The sequence below is a fragment of the Monodelphis domestica genome, chromosome 2 (genome assembly GCF_027887165.1).
Source record: "Monodelphis domestica isolate mMonDom1 chromosome 2, mMonDom1.pri, whole genome shotgun sequence".
Lineage (NCBI taxonomy): Eukaryota > Metazoa > Chordata > Mammalia > Didelphimorphia > Didelphidae > Monodelphis > Monodelphis domestica.
In genome coordinates this window covers 69427269-69449422 of record NC_077228.1, presented here as the reverse complement: position 1 = coordinate 69449422, position 22154 = coordinate 69427269, and the positions used below count along the sequence as shown (strand labels likewise).

The 22154-nt window shown below is 35.5% G+C and overlaps 1 protein-coding gene across 4 annotated transcripts in view; it reads right to left on the bottom strand.

The window, feature by feature from the left end:
* RABGAP1L (RAB GTPase activating protein 1 like) overlaps positions 1 to 22154 on the bottom strand; it is a 705349-nt gene that overhangs the window by 486672 nt on the left and 196523 nt on the right. For all 4 annotated transcript variants that reach the window (XM_007480823.3, XM_056815570.1, XM_056815569.1 and 1 more), the window contains exon 12: positions 12849 to 12942. In XM_007480823.3, the coding sequence (XP_007480885.1) occupies positions 12849 to 12942 (94 nt within the window). The remainder of the gene's footprint in view (positions 1 to 12848; positions 12943 to 22154) is intronic.

Genomic DNA, 22154 nt, shown 5'->3' with positions numbered 1-22154 from the left:
AAAATAATGATAAATAAGGGTACATGAAGAGCCAAATCACAAATTAATTGGAAATTAAATAATATGATGCTCCAAAATCGTTTAGTTAGAGAAGAAATCATAGAAACAATTAATAATTTCATTGAGGAAAATGACAATGGTGAGACATCCTTTCAAACCTTATGGGATGCAGCCAAAGCAGTACTCAGAGGGAAATTTATATCCTTGAGTGCATATATTAACAAATTAGGGAGGGCAGAGATCAATGAATTGGAAATACAAATCAAAAAACTTGAAAGTGAACAAATTAAAAACCCCCAGAAGAATACCAAACTAGAGATCCTAAAAATTAAGGGAGAAATTAATAAAATCGAAAGTGATAGAACTATTAAGCTAATAAACAAGACTAGAAGCTGGTACTTTGAAAAAACAGACAAAATAGACAAAGTAGAGCAGAATCAGGAGAACATTGTACACAGAGACTGATAACACTGTGGTACAATCGAACGTAATGGACTTCTCCATTAGTGGCAATGCAATGTCCCTGAACAATCTGCAGGGATCTAGGAGAAAAAACACTATCCACAAGCAGAGGACAAACTGTGGGAGTAAAAACACCGAGGAAAAGCAACTGCTTGACTACAGGGGTTAAGGGGACATGAATGAGGAGAGACTCTAAATGAACACTCTAATGCAAATACCAACAACGTGGAAATGGGTTCGAATCAAGAACACATGTGATACCCAGTGGAATTGTGCGTCGGCTATGGGGGAGGGGGGGAGGAAAAGAAAATGATCTTTGTCTCCAATGAATAATGTTTTGAAATGACCAAATAAAATATTGTTTAAAAAAAAACAAGCAAAACATAGTCACAAAATGTAAAATAAACAATTTTGATTACATCAAATTAAAAAATTTTTGTACAAACAAAACCAATGTAACCAGATTGAGAAGGGAAGCAACAAATTGGGAAACAATTTTCATAACAAAATCCTCTGACAAAGGTCTAATTATTCAAATTTATAAAGATCTAAATCAATTGTACAAAAAATAAATGAGCAAGGGACATGAACAGGCAGTTTTCAGCCAAAGAAATCACTACTATTAATAAGCACATGAAAAAGTACTCTAAATCTCTTATAATCAGAGAGATGCAAATCAAAACAACTCTGAGGTATCACCTCACACCTACCAGATTGGCTAATATGATAGCAAAGGAGAGTAATAATGCTGGAGGGGATGTGGCAAAGTAGGGACATTAATTCACTGCTGGTGGAGTTGTGAACTGATCCAACCATTCTGGAGGGCAATTTGGAACTATGCCCAAAGGGTGATAAAAGAATGTCTGCCCTTTGATGCAGCCATAGCACTTCTGGCTTTGTACCCCAAGGAGATAATAAGGAAAAAGACCTGTACAAGAATATTCATAGCTGCGCTCTTTGTGGTGGCCAAAAATTGAAAAATGAGGGGATGCCCTTCTATTGTGCTCAAAGGAATAATAAAGTGGAGGAATTCCATGGAGACTGGAACAACCTCTAGGAAGTGATGCAGAGCGAAAGGAGCAGAACCAGGAAAACATTGTACACAGAGACTGATACACTGTGGTACAATCAAACGTAATGGACTTCTCCATTAGTGTCAATACAATGTCCCTGAACATTCTGCAGGGATCCAGGAGAAAATAACACTATCCACAAGCAAAGGACAAACAGTGGGAGTAAAAACACCGAAGATAAGAAACTGCTCGACTACAGGGGTGGAAGGGACATGAATGAGGAGAGACTCTAAATTAATACTCTAATACAAATACCAACAACATGGAAATGGGTTTGAATCAAGGACACATGTGATACCCAGTGGAATCGTGCGTTGGCTAGGGGAGGGACGGTAGGAGGCGAGGAGGAAAAGAAAAGGATCTTTGTTTCCAAGGAATATTGTTTGAAAATAACCAAATAAAATAATGTTTAAATTGGTTGGGGGGTGGGGGTGGGGGGAGAAGAAATGTTGCTGTACATAGCTAACTATTATGGGTTTTTTCCTCTGGTCTTGATCTTTGGCATATGCCTCCAAGTGGTATTATTAGACCAAGGCCTTTTCCATCTTATAAACAGTTCGAATGATGAAGTTTTTCTTTATAGGGGAACAAAACCTGCTTAGGGTCAACCTACACAAGAATGTTGCTCTCTGAGTCAAATTAGCATCTTTTTTCCTGCTGAAAAGAGGGTAGTTACAAGGCTGCACATAGGAGGCATTCAAAGAGGAGGCATTGAGTAAATGGTGCTTTACTTTGCCCATTTTACTTTAAAGTAGCTGATGTAATGTGGCACACTTCACACACAGTGCTAAATTCCACAGAATAGTTGAAGATACTTCACTAAGGCTGCTGTAGGTTAGAAATTAACATGACAAGTCCACAGGCTCCTGTCCTAGTGTTGATGTGTCCACAATTTGTCTTCAGTGTTTTACACTATTTTGTTCATGTAAACAACAGTTTTCCTACATTATGAACATTTTTGTAACCAATAAATTCAGCCATTTAGAGGTGATGATTTAATGTTTCCTTATCTTTTTATGACTGTTTAGAAAACTAAAATGGGATGGAATCTGTTTTTTTTTTTAAGATGCTAATTTCCCTTCACATGTCAAATACTTGAAGGCAGCTATTGTGTTCCCCTGAAGTCTTTGCTTTTCTAGTTCAAACATCCCCGACACATGGCATGGTCTCCAGGGCCCTAAGCATCTTAGACACCTAATTACCTTTCGCAGAATATACAAGTCATCAAAATGCTCCCTAAAATCTCACACCTGGATCCAAACACAACATTTTTGATATGGCCAGCCAGAAAAGAGTACAGCAGAGCTACCATCTCCCTTGTTCTGGAGCACCTTAGGTTTCTATTTTTTTTTTTAATAACCCTTACCTTCTTCACCATCACTGGCTACTATGTAATGGAAGTTAAGTGGCTTGCCCTAGTCATACAGTATATGTACCTTACAGCGTTGTTGGGAAGCTCACATGAAACCATGTGCCAATCAAAAATATTTAAAGGCTATGAAAATATTAGTGAATATTATGACCAAAAAAAGGTATTTTAATTTTTTGTAAACAAACTAAATTTATGAATAAACAAATAAATCAATAGATGATCCTTATCTTCTGCCTTAAAAATCAATAGTGAGTATTGGTTCCAAGGCAGAAGAGCAGTAAGGGCTAGGCAACTGGAGTTAGGTGACTTGCCCAGGGCTTTGAACTCAGGACCTCCCATCTCTAGACCTGGCTTTCTATCCCCTGAGCCACCAAGCTTCCCCAAAGTTATTAGCTTTTGAGGCTGCTATTTCACACTGTTAGTAGTCCATTAAAACAGTGAAATCTTTTTTTCACAAGAATTGTTTTCTAGCCATAGCTCTTCCATCTTACATTTGTGAAGTTAATTATTTTAATCCAAGAGTAAGGCTTTACATTTATCCCTAATAAATTGTATGTAACTGGGTCCTACCCATTGTTTTATATCACCCACCACCCTCCCCCCCTTCATAATACTTTTCAAGTGACATCTCATTCATCTTAGTGAGTAATGTGCTACAGTTTACTATTATCATGCTCCTTGGTATTAACATGCACTTTTGGTTCCTCTGAAATCATTTCAAAGACATGAAGCATTTCTGTAGAGGTGAAGTACTTTAGGATCATATAAAATAGAGGGGTCAAGCTTGGAGGAAACCAGACTAAAATGCAAGCAGGAAATGTTTAACAAGATAAATAAGAATGCAACGTGGATAAAGTTCAATCATGGTTTTCTAAGCCAATAAGGATTTGATTCTTTTGACACCTCTGATTCACAAACATAACTATTTTGCTTCCAGTGCACTATCAATACCTACCTAAAATATATAAACTGATGCATTAGTTCAAAAGGTAGCTAACCATCTAGTATGAATGAGACAAGTCTGTGGTTCTCTCTTTCCCATGTGTTTGTGCCTCAATCCTCTTTTTTTTGGATCTTTATTTACATACCCTCCCAAAATGTGTTGGGGGCACCCCTCTACTCTGGGCCCTCTGCTCTTCTTCCATGACTCCCATTCTCTCTTCAGCTCCACCTATCAGAACCCCTAGCACTTGCCTAAAAGCTTATCTCTTATAAGATACTTATCCTGATCCTCACCATTACTAATACCTTCCATCTTGCTGACAGTTCTTTCTATCTATGCTGTGTTCAGCTTTTCTAGGAAGAGAATAGAAGTTCCCTGAGGGCAGGGTCTGTTACATCTTTGTCTCTGAATCTTCAATACATAATGGAGCTCTAGGCACAAGATTGCAAATAATAAATGCTTACTGAATGAAACACACAATTCCTTTCACACACATTCCAAAATTTACCATCTTAGCTAGTCTTCATTCTTGTACATTAGTTATTATAGTGATAATCAATCAATTATTCTCATCCTACATATCATGCTAATTTCTCTAGAGGGTCTTCTCCTCTAAAGAATTTTTTTGAGGTTTTCTTTGATCACTAAGTTAAGATAGCTTCTGGATTCTTTTAGACTATTCATTGTGATAACTCTTATTTAAGATAAATCTTTCTAAGATCTTATGATGAAGTCAGTTTTTTCACTTTTGTCTTCCATTTTGGGAATTTGACATTTAACAGGTTAAGGCTCAGCTGTTGTTATAATGTAAAAGCATAATCGTCTCATATTTATCCTTCTAATTTAGTATTTGAACTGACCTTTCTTCTGATTTTGAAATGACTGCTACATCTGTAAGCTGTCCATTCCTGTCTCTTAAAATATTATGATCATGTTTCTCTCCATTGCCCTTTGGAGGAAGCTATTAAGGAGGTGATGTCAGGAAGTAATGAGGCATAGCCAAAAGGGTGCTAAATTTGGAATAGTGAAGTCTGGGTATGAATTGATGAATACTTCTCTTTCTTCCTCCCTCACCTTAGGTCACTCAATCACTCTGGCTCTACCTCCCTGCCCCACCATCTTCTCCTTCACCACTCTGGCACATAGAGAGTTAGCCCTTCCGCTTGCCAAGGCAAACCCATCAACATTCACCATTGTTCACATTTGCTCCAATCGTGTCCAGCAGAATGCCCCCTCCATCCTCATGACTGTCTGATTTTCAACCTTTCACTATAAGTTGCCACTTTCTCAAAACTCCCTACAAACATGCCCAGGAATCCCATTTGTTTTTTTCTAAACTTTTAGCTTCTGTCTTAAAATCAGTACTATGTATTGGTTCCATGCAGAAGAGTGGTAAGGATAAGGCATGGAGGTTAAGGAGACATGCCTCCAGTCACAGAGCTAGGATAGTGTCTGAGATCAGATTTGAACCCATGACCTCACAACTAAGTCTGGTTCTCAATAAACTGAGCTCCCGAGCTGCCTCCTGTCGTGTGTGTGTGTGTGTGTGTGTGTGTGTGTGTGTGTGTGTGTGTGTGAACCTCAATCCAACCATCCCTCCTAGCTATAATCCTGTATCTCTAATCCCTCTGTTGCCTAAACATCATATACACTAGCTGCAGCTTCTAAACCCTCTGCAATCTGGCCTTTGAACTTGCCATTCAGCAGCAGCTACTCTCCAAAGTAACTAAAGAGCTCATCCAAATCTAAGGTCCTTTTCTCAGACATCTGCAACTGTCAATCACCTTCTAGTATTTAACTCATTGCACGCTGGGTTCTTATGGCGCTGTTCTTTACAGGGTTTCCTCTTGCTTGGCGAACCTCTCGTTTTCAGTCTTCTTTGCTGGCTCTATATCCAAGTCCCCCTCGCTAACAAGGAGGGTCTCCCAAGGCTCTGTCCTGAGCCCTCTTCCCTTTCTCCTTCTCTTGCCTCTGATGGTGAGCTCATCTCAGGGGATCATCTCTATGCAGATGACTTCCAGATCTATATATTTAGCCCTAATCGGGCTAATCGCCTTCCCGAGTCCCGAGTCCCATTCTTAAATAACCAACTGCCTTTTAGACAGCTCAAACCGAATGTTCTTAACACATCTCAAAGTCAGCGTGTGCCAAAAGGAATTTAATAGCCTTTTTTTCCTCAAATGCACCCCCTTCCCAACTTCCCAATTACTGTTTAGGTCGCCACCAGATTCATGTCCCTAATTTCTTTGAACGTCCCGGCAAAACTAGTGACTACATTACATACAGCAACACTATTACTTAGTAAGTCCTCTTTCATGAAGAGGATGCTATGCTTCACACCACTAGAACATATCTTTGACCACATCTAGACTTTCTGCCTCAGATTCATCTTCAAATCCTCCCTCTTCTCACACCCCTGTTGCCAAGACCCGTCATTTCTACCTTCACGACACGTTTCTCCACTGACAAAGCTACCACCAAGGTGAGAGCCCTCCTTGCCTCCCACCTGAACTACTACAATAACCTGCTACTCAGTCTCCCTGACTCGTCTCTTCCAATTCCAGTCCATCCTCAGCTCCGAGTAGGTCTATCATGTGACTCTCCCTAGCTGTCCCCCCTCCACTCTCTGTCTGTCTGTCTGCCTCTCCCTCGGGCTCCGTCTCTCTCTCACTTTTAATCAACTCCAGGGGCTCCCTACTGCTGGCCACGTCAAATGTAAAATCTTCTCTCTGGCTATTCAGGCCCTTTACAAACTCATCACCACCTTTTTCCTGTCTCCTTATACTTTATTCCCCTGCGATCCACCAGCAGGGACCTTCCTGTTGTCCCTGGAACACAACACTCCATGGCCCAGTTTCATGCTGTTTCAAAGCCTGTCCCCCAAGACAACAATGCTCTCTCTCTCTGCCTTCACCTCTTGCCTTCCCTGGCTTCTTTCAACAGACAACTCAAATCCCACTTACTGTAAGGCTTTTTGAGTCCTTCACCACCACCTCCATCTGCTAGTATCTTCCCCCTAAGATTACCTTCCATTTACGAGAAGGAAAGAAAGATTTAGGACGGAGTGATAAATTAAATGGACAGACAGATGGATATCTTGCACGTACATAACCATCTTTGGGTTGTCTCCCCAACTAAGAGGTAAATTCCTTGAGGGCAGATAACATGCTTTGCTTTGCTTTGTTATCCCCAAGGCCTACCATATTTTAAGTTCTTAATAAATATTTTATTTGACTAGTTATACTATCACAGACAAGTCACTGAACCCCTTGGAGTCTCAGTTTCTTCATCTACAAAATGGGAAAAGAACATTGTCTGCTTTAAAATTTTGTTTTAAAGAAAGTGTTCTGAAGAAAGGAAGACATGCAATTTGTTTTTCTTTACTCGCTTTTTTTTTATTACAGTAAGAGGTGAACAGATAGATTTGTGTTCATTAAAAATGTTTATAGGTTGGGGTGCTAAAGATAAAGAATATTGAATGCATTTTCAGAATTCCTGTCAAGACTCTAATTCTTATAATAGGCTGTAACCTCTCAAAGTACAAGGAGGTATTGCTAGCAACTAACATAGGGCTTAATATGAGTGTTTTTAATAATTGTTCAACTGAATGTAACAAAGCTTACACACTCTACGTGCTTAATGATGTTCAAATGAATATAGCAATGATGTGAATGTGTGTCTCTGTATGTGAATATATGCATGTCTACATGTGATTTAATGTTTCTTCCTAAATAAATGTGAACATACAGGTGTGTGTATATATATATACATACATGCATATATACAAATACACATCTCTATCATTGCTCCATTCAATTGAACATTTATTAAGTAAGCACTTATATATCGATATACATACTATGTAATATATGGAAAAGTTAAATTATACAATAAGAAATCTAATTGCTAAAAGGATAACATCTCCAACCATTAAGTCCTCTTAAGAATTCTGTATATGCTCATGTTAATGTATTGTTTACCACTAAGGAATTAGTTGGAAGTCTTATGCTTAAGTGCACATCAGTGTGTATGACTGCACAGATAACTAAATAACTGGAATATTTTTGGTAGTGGTACCTTATCTTCAAAATAACCATGATACAGCATTATTCCTTCTCTTCTGTACTCTCCTCTTCTTCGTACCCCAATTGCTTATCACCAATAGAGTAGCTCCTCTTTCTCCAATACTTGAACAGTTACCAAGCACTGGCTGGTTCAGTAGCTAGGGATCCCTACTCAAAATCTTAACAAAGTGAATAAATAACTGTAAGTTTGCTTCTTGTCCCTGTGTACCAGGGTCAACATAACAGCTTTCAGTTGTCCCTCAGCCATCTGTTTGGCCAGGCTTTGTAAAAGTATCTCATTTACCCTCTTGTAAAAACCAAGCCACAATTTAGCTTTATAAATGCTACCGGAAAAGAACTAGGTTACTCATAAAACTGGCAGATTAACATCTCTAATTTCTTGGTTATCCTGACAACACTGTAACAACAACTGCAGTACAAACAGCATCTGTATTACTTAACAGGTCATCAAAAATAAGACGTTTTGCCCAATGCTAGTAGAGTACCCTGATAATGAAGAAAGATAAATACAAATGATATTTTTTAATTGTCACTGCTTCAAATATTTCTGGTAAAATTATGAGTACATAAGGACAATATTTCAACAACATCATCTGCTGTTATCAGGATCCTTGAGAACATACAACTGGTTATAACACATGCTTTAATTCTACAACAAATTACAAAACAAAACTTTTCTAATCTTTTAATGAGAATGAACAAATACAAAGTATTCACAGTAACTTTTTATTTCATATAAAAATAAGGTGCTATTGTTGTTCATTTATCAGTCATGTCTCACTCTCCATGATCCCCTTTGGGTTTTCTTGGCAGATATTGCAATAATTTGCAATTTCCTTCTCTAACTCATTTTATAGATGAGTAAACTGAGGCAAACAGGGTTAAATAACTTGCCCAGAGTCACACAGCTAGGAAGTATCTGAAGCCAGATTTGATCTCAGGAAGATGAGTTTTCCTAACTCCAGGCCTGACAGCTATCCCACAGAGCCACCTAGCTGCCCTGAGGGACTAGTAGGCTTGTGTTATATATTAAATAAGGGTAGCTACAAAGCTATTATCTAAACACCAATTCGAATCCTCTTTAATACTTGGACATCAGTTATTTTAATGTAGCCATAATAATGATACCTTGTAATTGGTATCTACTATTTAATTTAATAGATATATCCAGTAGACATCATCTGTCTAGTTAAATCCCCCTATGCAATTGAGCATCTAATTTTTTTAAAGTCAATTGTATTAAAATAAGCAAAGGTCATGGATAAGAATCCACAAAAGTATATCAAATCTGGTCACTAGGAAGCCTTTGGTTTTACAGAAACTAGCTTTGATAGAAAGGCAAGAATAAAAGCCACAATAGTAAGAGTTTAAAAAGATGGGTGTGTGAGGAATCAAATATAAGTAAAGAGAGTACACCACCCATTCAAAAAACTTAACTATGAAGACTAGAATACAATCAAGATGAGTTCAAAGGGTTAATAGAAAAAAGTTTGGTTCTTTTGCTCCCACTTCCAACCCCATCACCTCATTTCCATAGATTTTGAGAAGATCCAGGTAGGAAAAGAGGTTACTAAGACTGAGGAGGAGGAAAAGAAGACGAGGACAAGGGCTGATTGGAGTTGGAAAGTATTAGTTCCAGAGTCAATCCGAGATCTTTCTTGAGAAGAGAATGTAGCAATAAAGTATAGAGAAGAATAAATGTTAAGATGGGGAAGAAACTAATTACTCTTGAAATTCATTCTTTCATTCTCTATTTTCAATGTATTAAAGTCATTTTGGAATTCAAATTTCATTCATCTGTTATTTGCCAATTTCACTTACATATTTCCTGTTCCATCAATCAGGCCAATGATAAAAATGTAAATAACTATCATCTAAGATCTATGACAATTTCTTCTGAATTCCATTTGTTAGGTTAAATCAGAGAATATAAAACTATTAATAGCTGAGAAGCAGGACATCTGAGGAAGCACTTTTTAAAAATGAATTGGGCATTGACTTTGTTCCTCAACATATATGGAGCACAGGAACATGCTACAGTAGAGAGAAGACTCTTTTTTGTGAGTTCAGATCTGACTTAAGATGCTGTGTGCTCGGAAGCAAGTCACTTAACCCTGTTTTCCTCAGTTTCCTCACCTTTAAAACGAGCTCAAGAAGGAAATGGCAAACTACTCAAGTATTTTTGTCAAGAAAACTCCAAATAAGGTTACAAACAGTCACACACAACTAAACAACAACAAGAACAAAATCTAATTTACCTGGGATCTATGACCTAGCTTATTTTTAATATTTTGATGACTATTTCAATATATTTGTTTTCCTTTGTAAACCCAAAGATTTGATTTTGTTCATTTAAAAAATTCTTCTGAGAAGGGATACATAGGCCTTCCCAGACTGCCAATGAGGTCTTTGACATAATAAAAGATAAAAACCATTGATCTGAAGGGAGATATACTAAAGGTAACTGAAAATACAGGCCAAAGGCCAGAGCAAGAGATGAGAATATGATTATTAAAAGAGAGATGGATGAAACCGTATATGGTATGAATTCTGCAAAGGAAAGAGTGAGGAGAAAAAAAGCCCTAATGACTCAGTCTTTTGCAGATATTCATCTTTAGGAACTCTTACTGAAGACTGAAGAAGAACCAGAATGAAGGGTGCTGATGAAAGAGAAGGAAAATCAGGATAATGCAGCATCAAATATGTCCCCCACAAGAAGGGTAAAGTTTCAAGGATTCATGTGTTAACAATATCAAGTATTACAAAGTGACCAAGGAGAAAAAAGAATGAGAAAAAACAAGGACAAAACACAGGAACAAAAAAGTCCCTGCTAATCTTCAGGAGTGTACATTTCAGTAAAGAGAAAAAAAACTTCATGGAACTAAGGAGAAAATACATGGTGAAAGAATGCAGGCAGTGGAGGTGGACCAATTATTTTTAAAAATTGGCAATGAAATAAAAAAGACACAGCTGATGGTGACTCGAAAGGGCAGCAGAATAGAAGAATTTAGGCGTGTGTGTGTGTGTGTGTGTGTGTGTGTGTGTGTGTGTGTGTGTGTGTTTTTAAATTAGAAAGAAATGAATGTTGATAGGCAAGGAACTAAAAGAGAAGAGAAAGAAGGTTCCTCAGCTTCATTCTATGAATCATTATTTTATCTTCTTGCTATTTCAAGCTCTATCACCAACAAAGAAATATATTTTGTTTTGTTTTGCTAAATCTTGGAAGCAGTGGAGGAAGTTTTGTCTATTCTTGGCTCACTAAAGTTTTGGAATTTTGGCTTTTTACCTGTAGCTCCAATGAAATTCTAAAAATTCTTCTATAAGTTAATCTTATTCTATTTGCATTCTTTTCCTTCTAAAAAATGAAGCAGAGAACACGCAGTTGGCGCAATGGATTGAGAGTCAGGCCTGGAGACTATGGGTCCTGGGTTCGAATCCATCTGTGTGACCCTCAGCAAGTCACTTAACCCCCATTACCTAGTCCTTACTGCTTTTCTGCCTTGGAATCAATACAAAGTATTGACTGATACAAAGGTTTTTGTTTTCTTTTTAATAGGGTGAGTAGCCCTGAATGGTTTTGAATAAAGACTTAAGAACAATTACAAGTGAGCTTCCTGAACCTTGCTTTAAGATTGGAATGTCACCAAAGCTCCCCAAATGTGTTTCCTTCCTTCCTGGATTGGCATTCTTAGAGAAAAAAAAAACTAAAACCAAATGCAAAGGGACCATAAAATTATGTGAAGTTAATTAAAAGAGGTATGTATCTATTTTGTTCATTAATTTATACTATTGCAATATTTGAACAAGAAGTGATCATATAATAAACAAATCTGTGTGGTCTTCCTCTAAAATCCTACAAAGAAAAACTTCATTAGATGGCTTATGCAGTTAAATATAGAGATATAATTATATATTCAAATATATAGATAGAGATCTCAATTCAATTCAATCAACACTCTTTGAGGACCTACTGTGGAATAAAGAGGCTTTGGATGCAGGGAAAGATAGAGGTATATATTCTCTACTTAATCATTGTATGCTCGGTGAATAGTAAAAAGTTTTCTTTATAAAAATGTTATTTTTGAGTTATCCAGGATAAATTTGCATACCTTAAACTGTAATGGCCTATTTTAGTTTTCTGCAACTAGTTTTCTTCTGATTCTAATTTTAGCATTTTATTCATACTACTGAGATGGTATCCAAAATCCAAATTGTGATTTGTAGATCTCTAACATAGATTTTTGTTCAATAGTAACAGAGTAGTAACATGATCTCTCTCTCTCTTTTTTTTTTTTTAGATTTTACTATTTACTTCTAACTGAAAATAAGATAAATTCATAATGGTTCCCAGAGAAACGTCTTTTTTTGTGTGTCTTTCCAAGCTGAAATTCTGAGGCTAGAAATTAATATAAATTACAAAGTAGAAGGAAATTTACTTCTAACAACAATTTAGTCCATAGTAGAAAAGACTGAATCTATCCTTTTATAAACTGGAGGTGAGAGGGAAGCATGAATGTAGCAGGCAAAAACACTTGAGACAAATATATTTAGCCAAGTATAGGTAAATCTAGTACAAGTGAATTAGTTTATGAGAATTTAAGTATTTTGGCAATAAACATGCAATAAACCATTCTGAACAAAATAAGGGCAGAATAATGAATAAAATAAGTATCATGATAATACTTTTGTTGATGTTCAAGCTCAAATATTAAATAAAGCTATAAATGTATAATTGGTTTCCTGTGTTATTTTAAAAATATTGCCATATTAAAATTCATATATAGTAATCAAACTTTTAGCATAATCATAAAGGCTTTAATTTATATGAGTAAGTGTATTTGTGCCTCAAAATTCTGCTCAAAGAAAATGTAATAAGGAGATGTTATACAGTAAAGGATAAAATTGAAATTTACCATCTTCCCAGCAATTCTCCCCACGAATATAAGATCTTCTCAGGGCAATCCTTAGACACATCACCTGTACCACTTGAGAGTTCATTATCACTCTCTGGGAGAAAAAAAGAATAGAAAAAAAAACAGAAATATTCAAAGATTTATCAAATAAGCAATAATGAAGTACATTCAAATACAAGGAGGTAAAATGTTAACATCATTTTATCTCTAAGTTTTTAAAAATCTATACTAATTTTCCATCAGTGATGCCTAGTAACCCATGTTAAGAATTTGAAAGCATGAACTTTTGCTTATGAAAATTTTCATATGTATTTTTCAATTTAGAAATTAAATCATCAAGCTCTGCCCAGAGTATTAGGGTATATCATAAAATTAGAGATTCTGAACTCTTAATTCCTAATCTATTGTTCTAGTCAATTCATCCTGTAATAATCAAGAATTAATAACTGAACCAGGTCAAAAGTTCCCCACATATATATCTATAGGATCCACTAAATATACTTACATGTTCACAGGTAACACAAACATAGACATTTGCATGTGCATATTAACCTCTGAAAAGGTCGATTTTTTTTACAATATGATTCCCAAAAAATACTTTATATCCTAGAAGTAGAAAATCATGTAACTGGTTTAACTTGATAAAGGATAACTGAAATACTTATGTGCAATGTATTTTTTTCAATTCCAATGGAAAAACTAGAAATGCACATTCAATTTTTTTTAATCTTTTCTGCTTTATAAAAACAGGCTGAGGTCTGGGAAGTCCTATTCCCTGTTTATTCTTTTGATGTTTTACAATATTTTAGATCTTTTGTTCTTCTAAATAAATATGATTATCATTGGTCCCTCTATCTAAATTACTTGTTTGCTATTATCACTGTTACTGAAAAAGAATGGTCCAGCCACAAACACCGACTATCCTTCCAGTTATTTAACTTCTTTAAGAAACCTTTAGTAACCATATCTATATGGTGCTAAGTGTTCCCTGGTAGGCTGATGCCCATTCATTTTATACATTTTATGTTTATTTTTGAATAGTCCATACCTTTATGGCACTACCTCCTAGTTTTTGTTATTGTTATGTAGATATGTTGAATTAGTGGATTTATTTTGTCTCATATTACTTTATTGAAACTATATGTTGTCTTAGTTTTTTCACTGATTCTCTAGCATTTTCACAATAAACTATCCCATCATTAATTTTTAAAAAAAAGTTTTATCTTCTCTTTTCCTATTTTTAAAAGCCTTTTATTTCTTCCTCATCTTTCTTCTATTGTTAACATTTCTAAAACTATGTCAAGTTACAAAAGGGATAGAAAGAAACCTTCCTTGACTCCTTAAAAGCTTCTAATGTAGGTTCTTCATATTTTTTGTTTTTTGTTTATGTTTATGTTTATGTTTTTTGTGTCATGGTCCTCCTCCTTGGCAGTCTGGTAACACTTAGACAGTCCTTCTCAGAATCATATTTTTAAATGCATAAAGTTAAATAGGTATGTTTAGAGGACAGGTTAATTATGCTGAAATCAAGATGTATATTTTCCCATCTAAGTTGTTAACCCTTGCTAAATATAACTCTACAAACAAAAGGTCTGAGGAACTCAGGCAAAGAACATCTATTTTAATGTTTGTTTTCCTATTCATATCATACCATTTCTTTGACTTGAGAAAAATATATTTTGTTCATTTTTAAAGACTCTTGCAGGCTTACCTTTTGTAGGATTTTAATATAAATGTTAGATTTCAGAGGATTTTTCAGCATCCTTTAAGATAATTATATGGTTTCAGATAGTACTCCTTTTAATTTAGTTAATTATGTTCATTGTTTTCCTAAGATTGAACTAGCTCATATCTCTGGTAAAAATCCAACTAATCACAATGAATAGGTTTTTTTTTTTAAATAAATAGCTATAATCTTTTTGCAACAATCTACTTTAAAATTTTTGAATTCATATTCATTAGTGATAAGGAACTATAGTTCTTTTTACTTGGTCCTTCCCAGGTATAGGTAACAAACTATATTTTTCAAAAAATTAGTTTAAAATATTTTCTTTCCAACTTTTTAGAATAATTTTGTACATAGTGGGCAATCATTCTTTCTTTAAATTTTATAGAATTTTTCTATAAATCTATCCAGATGAGGACTTTTTCCTTCGAAAGTTCCAATTTAGCAAGTTCAATTTCCTTTTTTCTAGACTGAATAATATAAAATTTCTATGGTCAGCTGGGTAGTTCAGTGGATTGAGAGCCAGGCCTAGAGACAGGAGGTCCTAGGTTCAAATCTGGCCCCAGACACTTCCCAGCTGTATAAGCCTGGGCAAGTCACTTAACCCCCATTGCCTAGCCCTTACCACTCTTTCTGCTTTGGAACCAATACACAGGATGGATAGATGATAGATAGATAGATAGATAGATAGATAGATAGATAGATAGATAGATAGATAGATAGATAGATAGATAGATAGATAGATAGATAGATAGATAGATAGATAGATAGATATAAAATCTCTATTTGGTGTTTAGTTGATTTGAGTATTTTAGATTTTTAAGAACTTTTTACTTCTTTTGAATTCTCAGTTTTGTTAGTATATAAATCTGTGTAGTGGGTTGTAATCTTTTTATTTCTTTTCTACTTATTTCTTCTGTTTCCAATTTCTTAAAATTGGGATTTCCCCTTACTCGTTTTTTGTTAGCATCATTTTCCTTTCCCTTCTTTTCATTCAGGTAGACAGATACCTATCAATTGCATTAGAGTTTTTTAAAAATCTCTTAATGTTGTTACTATGTTTCAGTCTTTTTACTTTCTAATTTATATATTTCTCCTGTAATTTTTGAGATTTCATCTTTTATGCTTAGTTTGAATTAGTTGAATTTCTAATTTTTAAATTGCATTTTCAGTTTATTAATCTTTCTTTTTCTGTTTTGTTACTTTATGCTTTTAGGAATATATCCTTTGGATAATTCAAGAAATTCTGTCATGTTGTCTCATCATTACTTTGTTCTCTCATCTCATGTCTTTTCTGAGTGTTTTTCCTTTGATCCAATCAAGGAGAATAAAAACAAGAAAAGCAACTCTGCTAGGTACTACAGTTACAAAGAAAGACAAATATGATTCCTGCATTTAAGAACCTCATAATCTGATGGAAGAGTAAACATTCAATTAAATACGAACAAAAAAACATACAGGATAAAATTGAAAGTAATCTCAGAGAAAGGGCATTAGAATCAGAGTATAAGAAAAGCTCCTTGAAAAAGGGTAGGATTTTAGCTAAGATTTGAGGGAAACCATAGGAGTCAGAAGGAGGGGCATAAAGGAGAAGAGAATTCCAGGGATAGAAGATAGAGAGTAAAAATGCATGGAGTCAGGAAATGGAGTGTTTTGTGCTAGGAGCAACCAGGAGGCCAGTGTCACTAGACTGAAGAATACATGGAAAAGAGAAAGAAATAAAACTAGTTCTAATGATTAAATCTTTATTTAGAACTATATCATTTGTTTGTGATCCCTGAATCAATTCATATGTTATTTTATGCTCTGCTAATGGTTTTTTACTATAATAGTTTTTATATTTTTTTGGAATTTCTCTGTGTCCTACTTACTACAGAGTCTATTAAGGTGCTATCTAGTACAGGAAATACATGTATTCTTTAATGGTCCTATTAAATAAATGTCATATATCCTTTAGCTCTAAATTCTTCAACAATTCATATATTTTTCTATTTTCTCTCATTTATCTTTCTGTTTAATGATACAGAGTAGATATGGAAGAATTAGAGTTAATTGAACTCAATAACTAAATCCTGAAAACATAAATTGCCCAGGAAGAACTCCCTATTTGACTAACTGGAAAAAAATTGCTAGAAAAACTGGAAAGAAGAATAGTAAAAATTAGGTTTAGATCAACATTTTACATGATATATGGGATAATAACTAAAACTTATTTCATTGGTATATCAAGCTCCTGTTGATATACCTCTACCAATGCAAGGCAGCACTCAGCAATTTGTGATCCTAGAGAGCTGCCTAACAGGTTACAAACTTGTTTATCACAGTCAGAGAAAGGAAATGACTACACACCTTCCTGACTCTAGGTCGGTATCATTATCCACTATATCGTGCTGCCTATTCCTTACACTATATACCATGATATATTCAAAATGGATATATGTCTTAAATATTTAATATCATGTCACAAAAAAATAAGATAAATAGATCACATAATGAGCACAGGTATCAGAGTGGGACAAATTCTTAATCAACAAACACACAATTATAAAAAATAAAACAAATAAGCTTAATTACATAAAACAGAAAAATGTATGAACAAAAGGATAAGAAGGGGAACAATGTTTTATATCAAATATCTATTAAGATGCTAATATTCAGAAAACATAGATAACAGAAATATTTAAGATCAAAAGCACTTCCCATAAAGATAACTTATAACATCTGTATGAAAGAATGCTTTAAAAATCACTAATAAAAGGAAATACAAGTCAAAACAACTCTAGGGATTCCCTCACACCGAGCATCTTGTCAAAGATTTAAAAAGATGGAAATATCAATCTTGAAAATGTTGGGGAAAGACAGGCATGGTAATGTATTTTTTTGGTAAAGCTATGAATTGGCACAATCATTCTAAAAATAACCTCAGAATCATTTTTAAAAAGTGACTAAATACCCTTTGACCCAGAAGTATCTATGGGTATTTCTGGCATACAGCCCAAGGAAGTCAGTGGTACAATATTCCGAGATTTTAAACAAGAATGAGGCATAATACTATGTAAATATATAAAATCATACTTTCATATATTGTATATATGTGTATATTCACATTAGATAAACATGTCACATGGCTATTTTATAACAAATACATTTTCTTTAAATCTCATTTTACACTAGTTTAGTTCATATCTCCAGATTACCCACCTCATTTTATCACATTTATCTTATCGGTAGGGTCCCTTACATTTTTATTATTCTCAAATTTGATTAATAATAATACTGAAAAAATACACTCACTATTCCCTGTTGGAATCCACTTAATGCCAATCTTCATTCAACCATCACATTACGGATAAAAACCCGTTGCTTCCTATTTAACAGATTGTATCCAGCTGCTTTCCTCAATCAGTTGGAACTTCTTCATCCTATCAAGTCTCTTTATATAGTGTTACATATAATTATATATTATATTATCATATAATACTATAGAATGTGTAGGTTGGGGGTGAACAGGATAAGAATTCGCACAGCACTGCTACCATTTTAAGTCAGTCTTATTACAGGATTGAGGTACAGGCTTGAGTAAAGATGGAAATAAAAGGTCATGTAACCAGAAACGAATGACATGAGAGAATTCAGTAAATAAGTCAACACGTTATCATAAAATTCTCCTAAAAACCCCTACTGTGAAACTGCCTTATAAAGAAAATGGCCTCACCTAAGCGGGCAGCACAGTGTTACAAAAGGGAAAATGTTTCCCCCAGAGAAGCTGGGATCTTAGATTACCCATTTTTCTAGCTATGTGATGGTGCAAATGATTTACTCAATAGCCAACAAACATTCATTAAGCACCTATTACATACTAGGCATCGCACTAGGAGATGGAAATACAAAAAGAGGCAAAAGAGAGTTCCTGACTCCAGGAGCTCCCAGTCTAATACGAGAGATAACAAAGAAAACAGGACAAACAAATAATCGAGGGAAGGAAATAGAATTATGAGGAGCTGAGGAAGGCGTCCTATAGAAGGTAGTACTTTTAGTTGAGACTTAAAGGGAGCGGGGGGGGGGGGGGGGGGGGAGATGAGGAGGGAAAGCATTCCAGGCCTGAGGGACAGCCAGAGAAAATGCTCAGAGCCCAGAGATGGAGAATCTTGCTCATGGAAGAGCCAGGAGGCCAGCGTGTGATGGGAGGTGAGGCGTCCGAAGCCTGGAAGGGCGGGAGGTACAAGTGATGAAGAGTTCTGAATGTCGAGCGGGAGCTTCTATAGTTGGTCCTGGAAGCCGTGGGAAGCTGCTGACGTTTAGTGAGTAGAAGGATGACGTGGCTGGACCTGCTTTTGAGGAAAGTCCCTTTGGTGGCTGGATAGTGGGTGGGGAGTGGGGCAGATCCACTAACAGGTAAATAATCAAAACAAACTCTATTACTTAAAGGGAAAGGCATCAAAGGAAATCGGTGTGAACACAGGAGAATGTCTGAATAGTTTACATTTAAAAAAGGAAATGTTTAAAAAGAATAAGAAGGTGACAAACGAATACAATGAATCTGTAATAATTTTGTCAAGAAGGCTAAAGTCCAGAATCAAGTGAATAAAGGAAGCAACAAAAAAGCCTTTAACTGCTTACACTATGCAAAGTGTGGGAGAGAATGGCCTCGCATTTACTTCCAGTTATGGAAAGTCAACAAGAAGAAGGAGGTGGTCACAAAGAAGGCGTGTTCTGGTCAGGGAAGGGACAAGGAGGGTGAGCGGTCACAGACCATGGGGGTTAGGAGGAGGGTATGTACAGAGATGTGGCACACAGATGGTAGAAAACAGAAGATGGGCAGGTTCTGGAACTGGCTGGAACTGATAAAGTCTCGACACAGAGAAGCCAATGACTCACACAGAGGGGAGCTGGAATAACCAGAGAGGTGGACTGAAGCTTATTAATACGGATTTAATATAAAAATCTTTTATCTACATTAGGAAGAAGGAGAACAATAAAGTACAAGTGTACTTTTAAAACCCAATGCCTATTCAAAATGAGGAAGGGAGGGGGGCATGAAAAATAACCTGGGATTTTGGATAACCACAAATACAAAATGAGCCAGGACTTTGATGCTATTCTAAAAATTTAATATCTTAGAAAGCATTTATATTTTTAAAGTATAACTACAAACTAAATTAAAATCTACTAAATATTTTACTTAATGAATCAGACCACAATTGGAGAATCATTTACTTCTATCATTATATTTTTTGTTCTTTAAAACCCTTGCCTTCAGTTTTAGAATCAATACTTAGAACTGGCTCACAGGCAGAAGAGTGGTAATGGCTAGGCAATGGGGGTTAAGAGACTTGCCCAGGGTCACACAGCTTGGAAGTGTCTGAGGCTAAATCTGAACCCAGGACCTCCCATCTCTAGGCTTGGCTCTCAATCCATTGAGCCACCCAGCTGCCTCCTGGATATCACATTTTTAAAGAATTGAAACATTCCCCTCAGAGGCTTTAAAATACATTTAGACAGAATACAACTTATTAAATAAAACAGACTTTTCCTCATACTAAAGGCAATAAATTTTAAATTGAGATTAAAAGTACATTGATAAATGATATGCTGCACTAGGTCTTAATGACTGAATAAAGGTCAGTCTTTAAAGACCTAGACTCATACTGAATGTTACCTTTTTGTTTCCTTACTATAAAAACTGCTCTTTACTATACAATGGTATTGATTCAGAATTTTTAATCATTTAAATAGTGTCTAGGTAGAAATATACCTTTGTAAAATCAATTTTTAATTATTTGTTAAGTAAATGAGTTTACAAAAGTGGAGTGAGACCAAAGGGACAGTGTAAGCAATCAAAATACTTTGGAATAAGACAACCTAAATTAGATTTTTATCTCTGCTCATTATGGTGTCAATGCGGTACTTCTCTGTACCCCAGTCTCTTCATGAGGAAAATAAGAGTATTAGACTAAATACCAATGAGAATGATAATAGGAAAATGACACGTACATGTACAAACAGGACATATATGTGTGTCTGTCCATCTACACATAATTGGAAGGTAATCTCAAAGGGGAAGCACTAAGAGTGAGAAGTGCTAGGAAAAGCTTCTTACAGAAAATGTAGCTTTAGCAGAGACTTATAGGAAGTCAGAGAAGCCAGGAGGATTCTGAAGAGGGAGCGAGTGAGTATCGGGAATGGGGGGACAGTTAATGAAAAGGCCAGGAGTCTGGAGACAGAGGTTTGGGTATCAGGAAGAGCCAGGAGGACAATGTCTTTGAATCATGGAGTACATGAGAAAGGTAGAAAAGTGTTATGAAGACTGTTAAAAGCCAAAAAGAAGAGTTTCTATTTGATCCTGGAGGCAATAAACTGAATGAAGAGGGACATGGTCAGCTGGGAGCTTTATGGAGATCACTTTCACAAGGGGAGGAGAGAAGGCTCAGTACTTCACTTGACTTTTTTCACCTATAAAATGATGAGACTAGTCTGGAAAAGCTTCTCTTGGAATCAGAAATCCATCTGACTTTTAAGGAGTGGATTCTGAGAGCCTATCGAGGTATAGTATAAAGTAAAAGTCCTAAAAACAGATGTTTTTCTTTCTAATAGTTTCTCATAGAAATAGTTGGGTATCTCAGGAAAATTTTAATTTAAATAGATGGTGTAGAAATTTCTTCAGAATATTTAAATTATTACTAATTCATTAGTAATGCAGGTATGGCAAGGTAGTTTTATTTACAATACAAAATGAGTAGAGGCATTGTATATACTCCATATTTTAATCACATTCAAGTGATACTTTTTTAAAAAGTTACAGTCCAGGTTGAAGATCTTATTTTATTCCATCTCTGATCAAATGTTTCTACTTTCATCAAGGTTCATGTGCTGGGGATGATTAGTCTGGAAAAGAGAAGACAGAGGTACAACTTGATGGTGGTCTTCAAGTACCTGAAGTGTTGTAAGACAGAAAAGAAAATTATTCACTTTCTTCTTAGCCCCAGAGAACAGAACTAAGAACAAAGGTAGGAATTGGAAATAAACAGATTTACGCTCAATATAAACTTTCTAACATTTATGCCTTCCTAGAATTGGAATGGACTACATAGAGAGAAAGCATGTTGCCTAGCAATAAGGGTCTTCAAGGAGAGCTGATAACCACTTGTCAGAGATAACATAAATGAATTTCTTGTACAAGGTGGACTAGAAAATCCCTACATTGCTTTCCACTACTTAATCCTATGATTCAGTTATTGCATGATCCAAAACCTAGCTATGAATGAAGGAGGCTGCCTCACTAAGCCAACCAGTTCTCCATCACTAGAAATATTCAAGCAGAGGCAAGATAGCTACCTAAAAAGGTATTTGGGTGGGGAATCACCCTAAAGGATCACTGTGTTCTTCTTCAACTCAAAGGGCTGAGGTCTCTTACAAAGAGCAATTTCAAGACAGTGATTGTGCCATGAAAGACAAAGAGAGAAAATATAAAGAAAAGATTTTGACAATTTCTAAATAAAATCATTTTTAAACTACATGATAAGCAGACATAAAAAATCAAAAGGGTTAAAAAAAACTAATGTCTTTATATATCTATATTA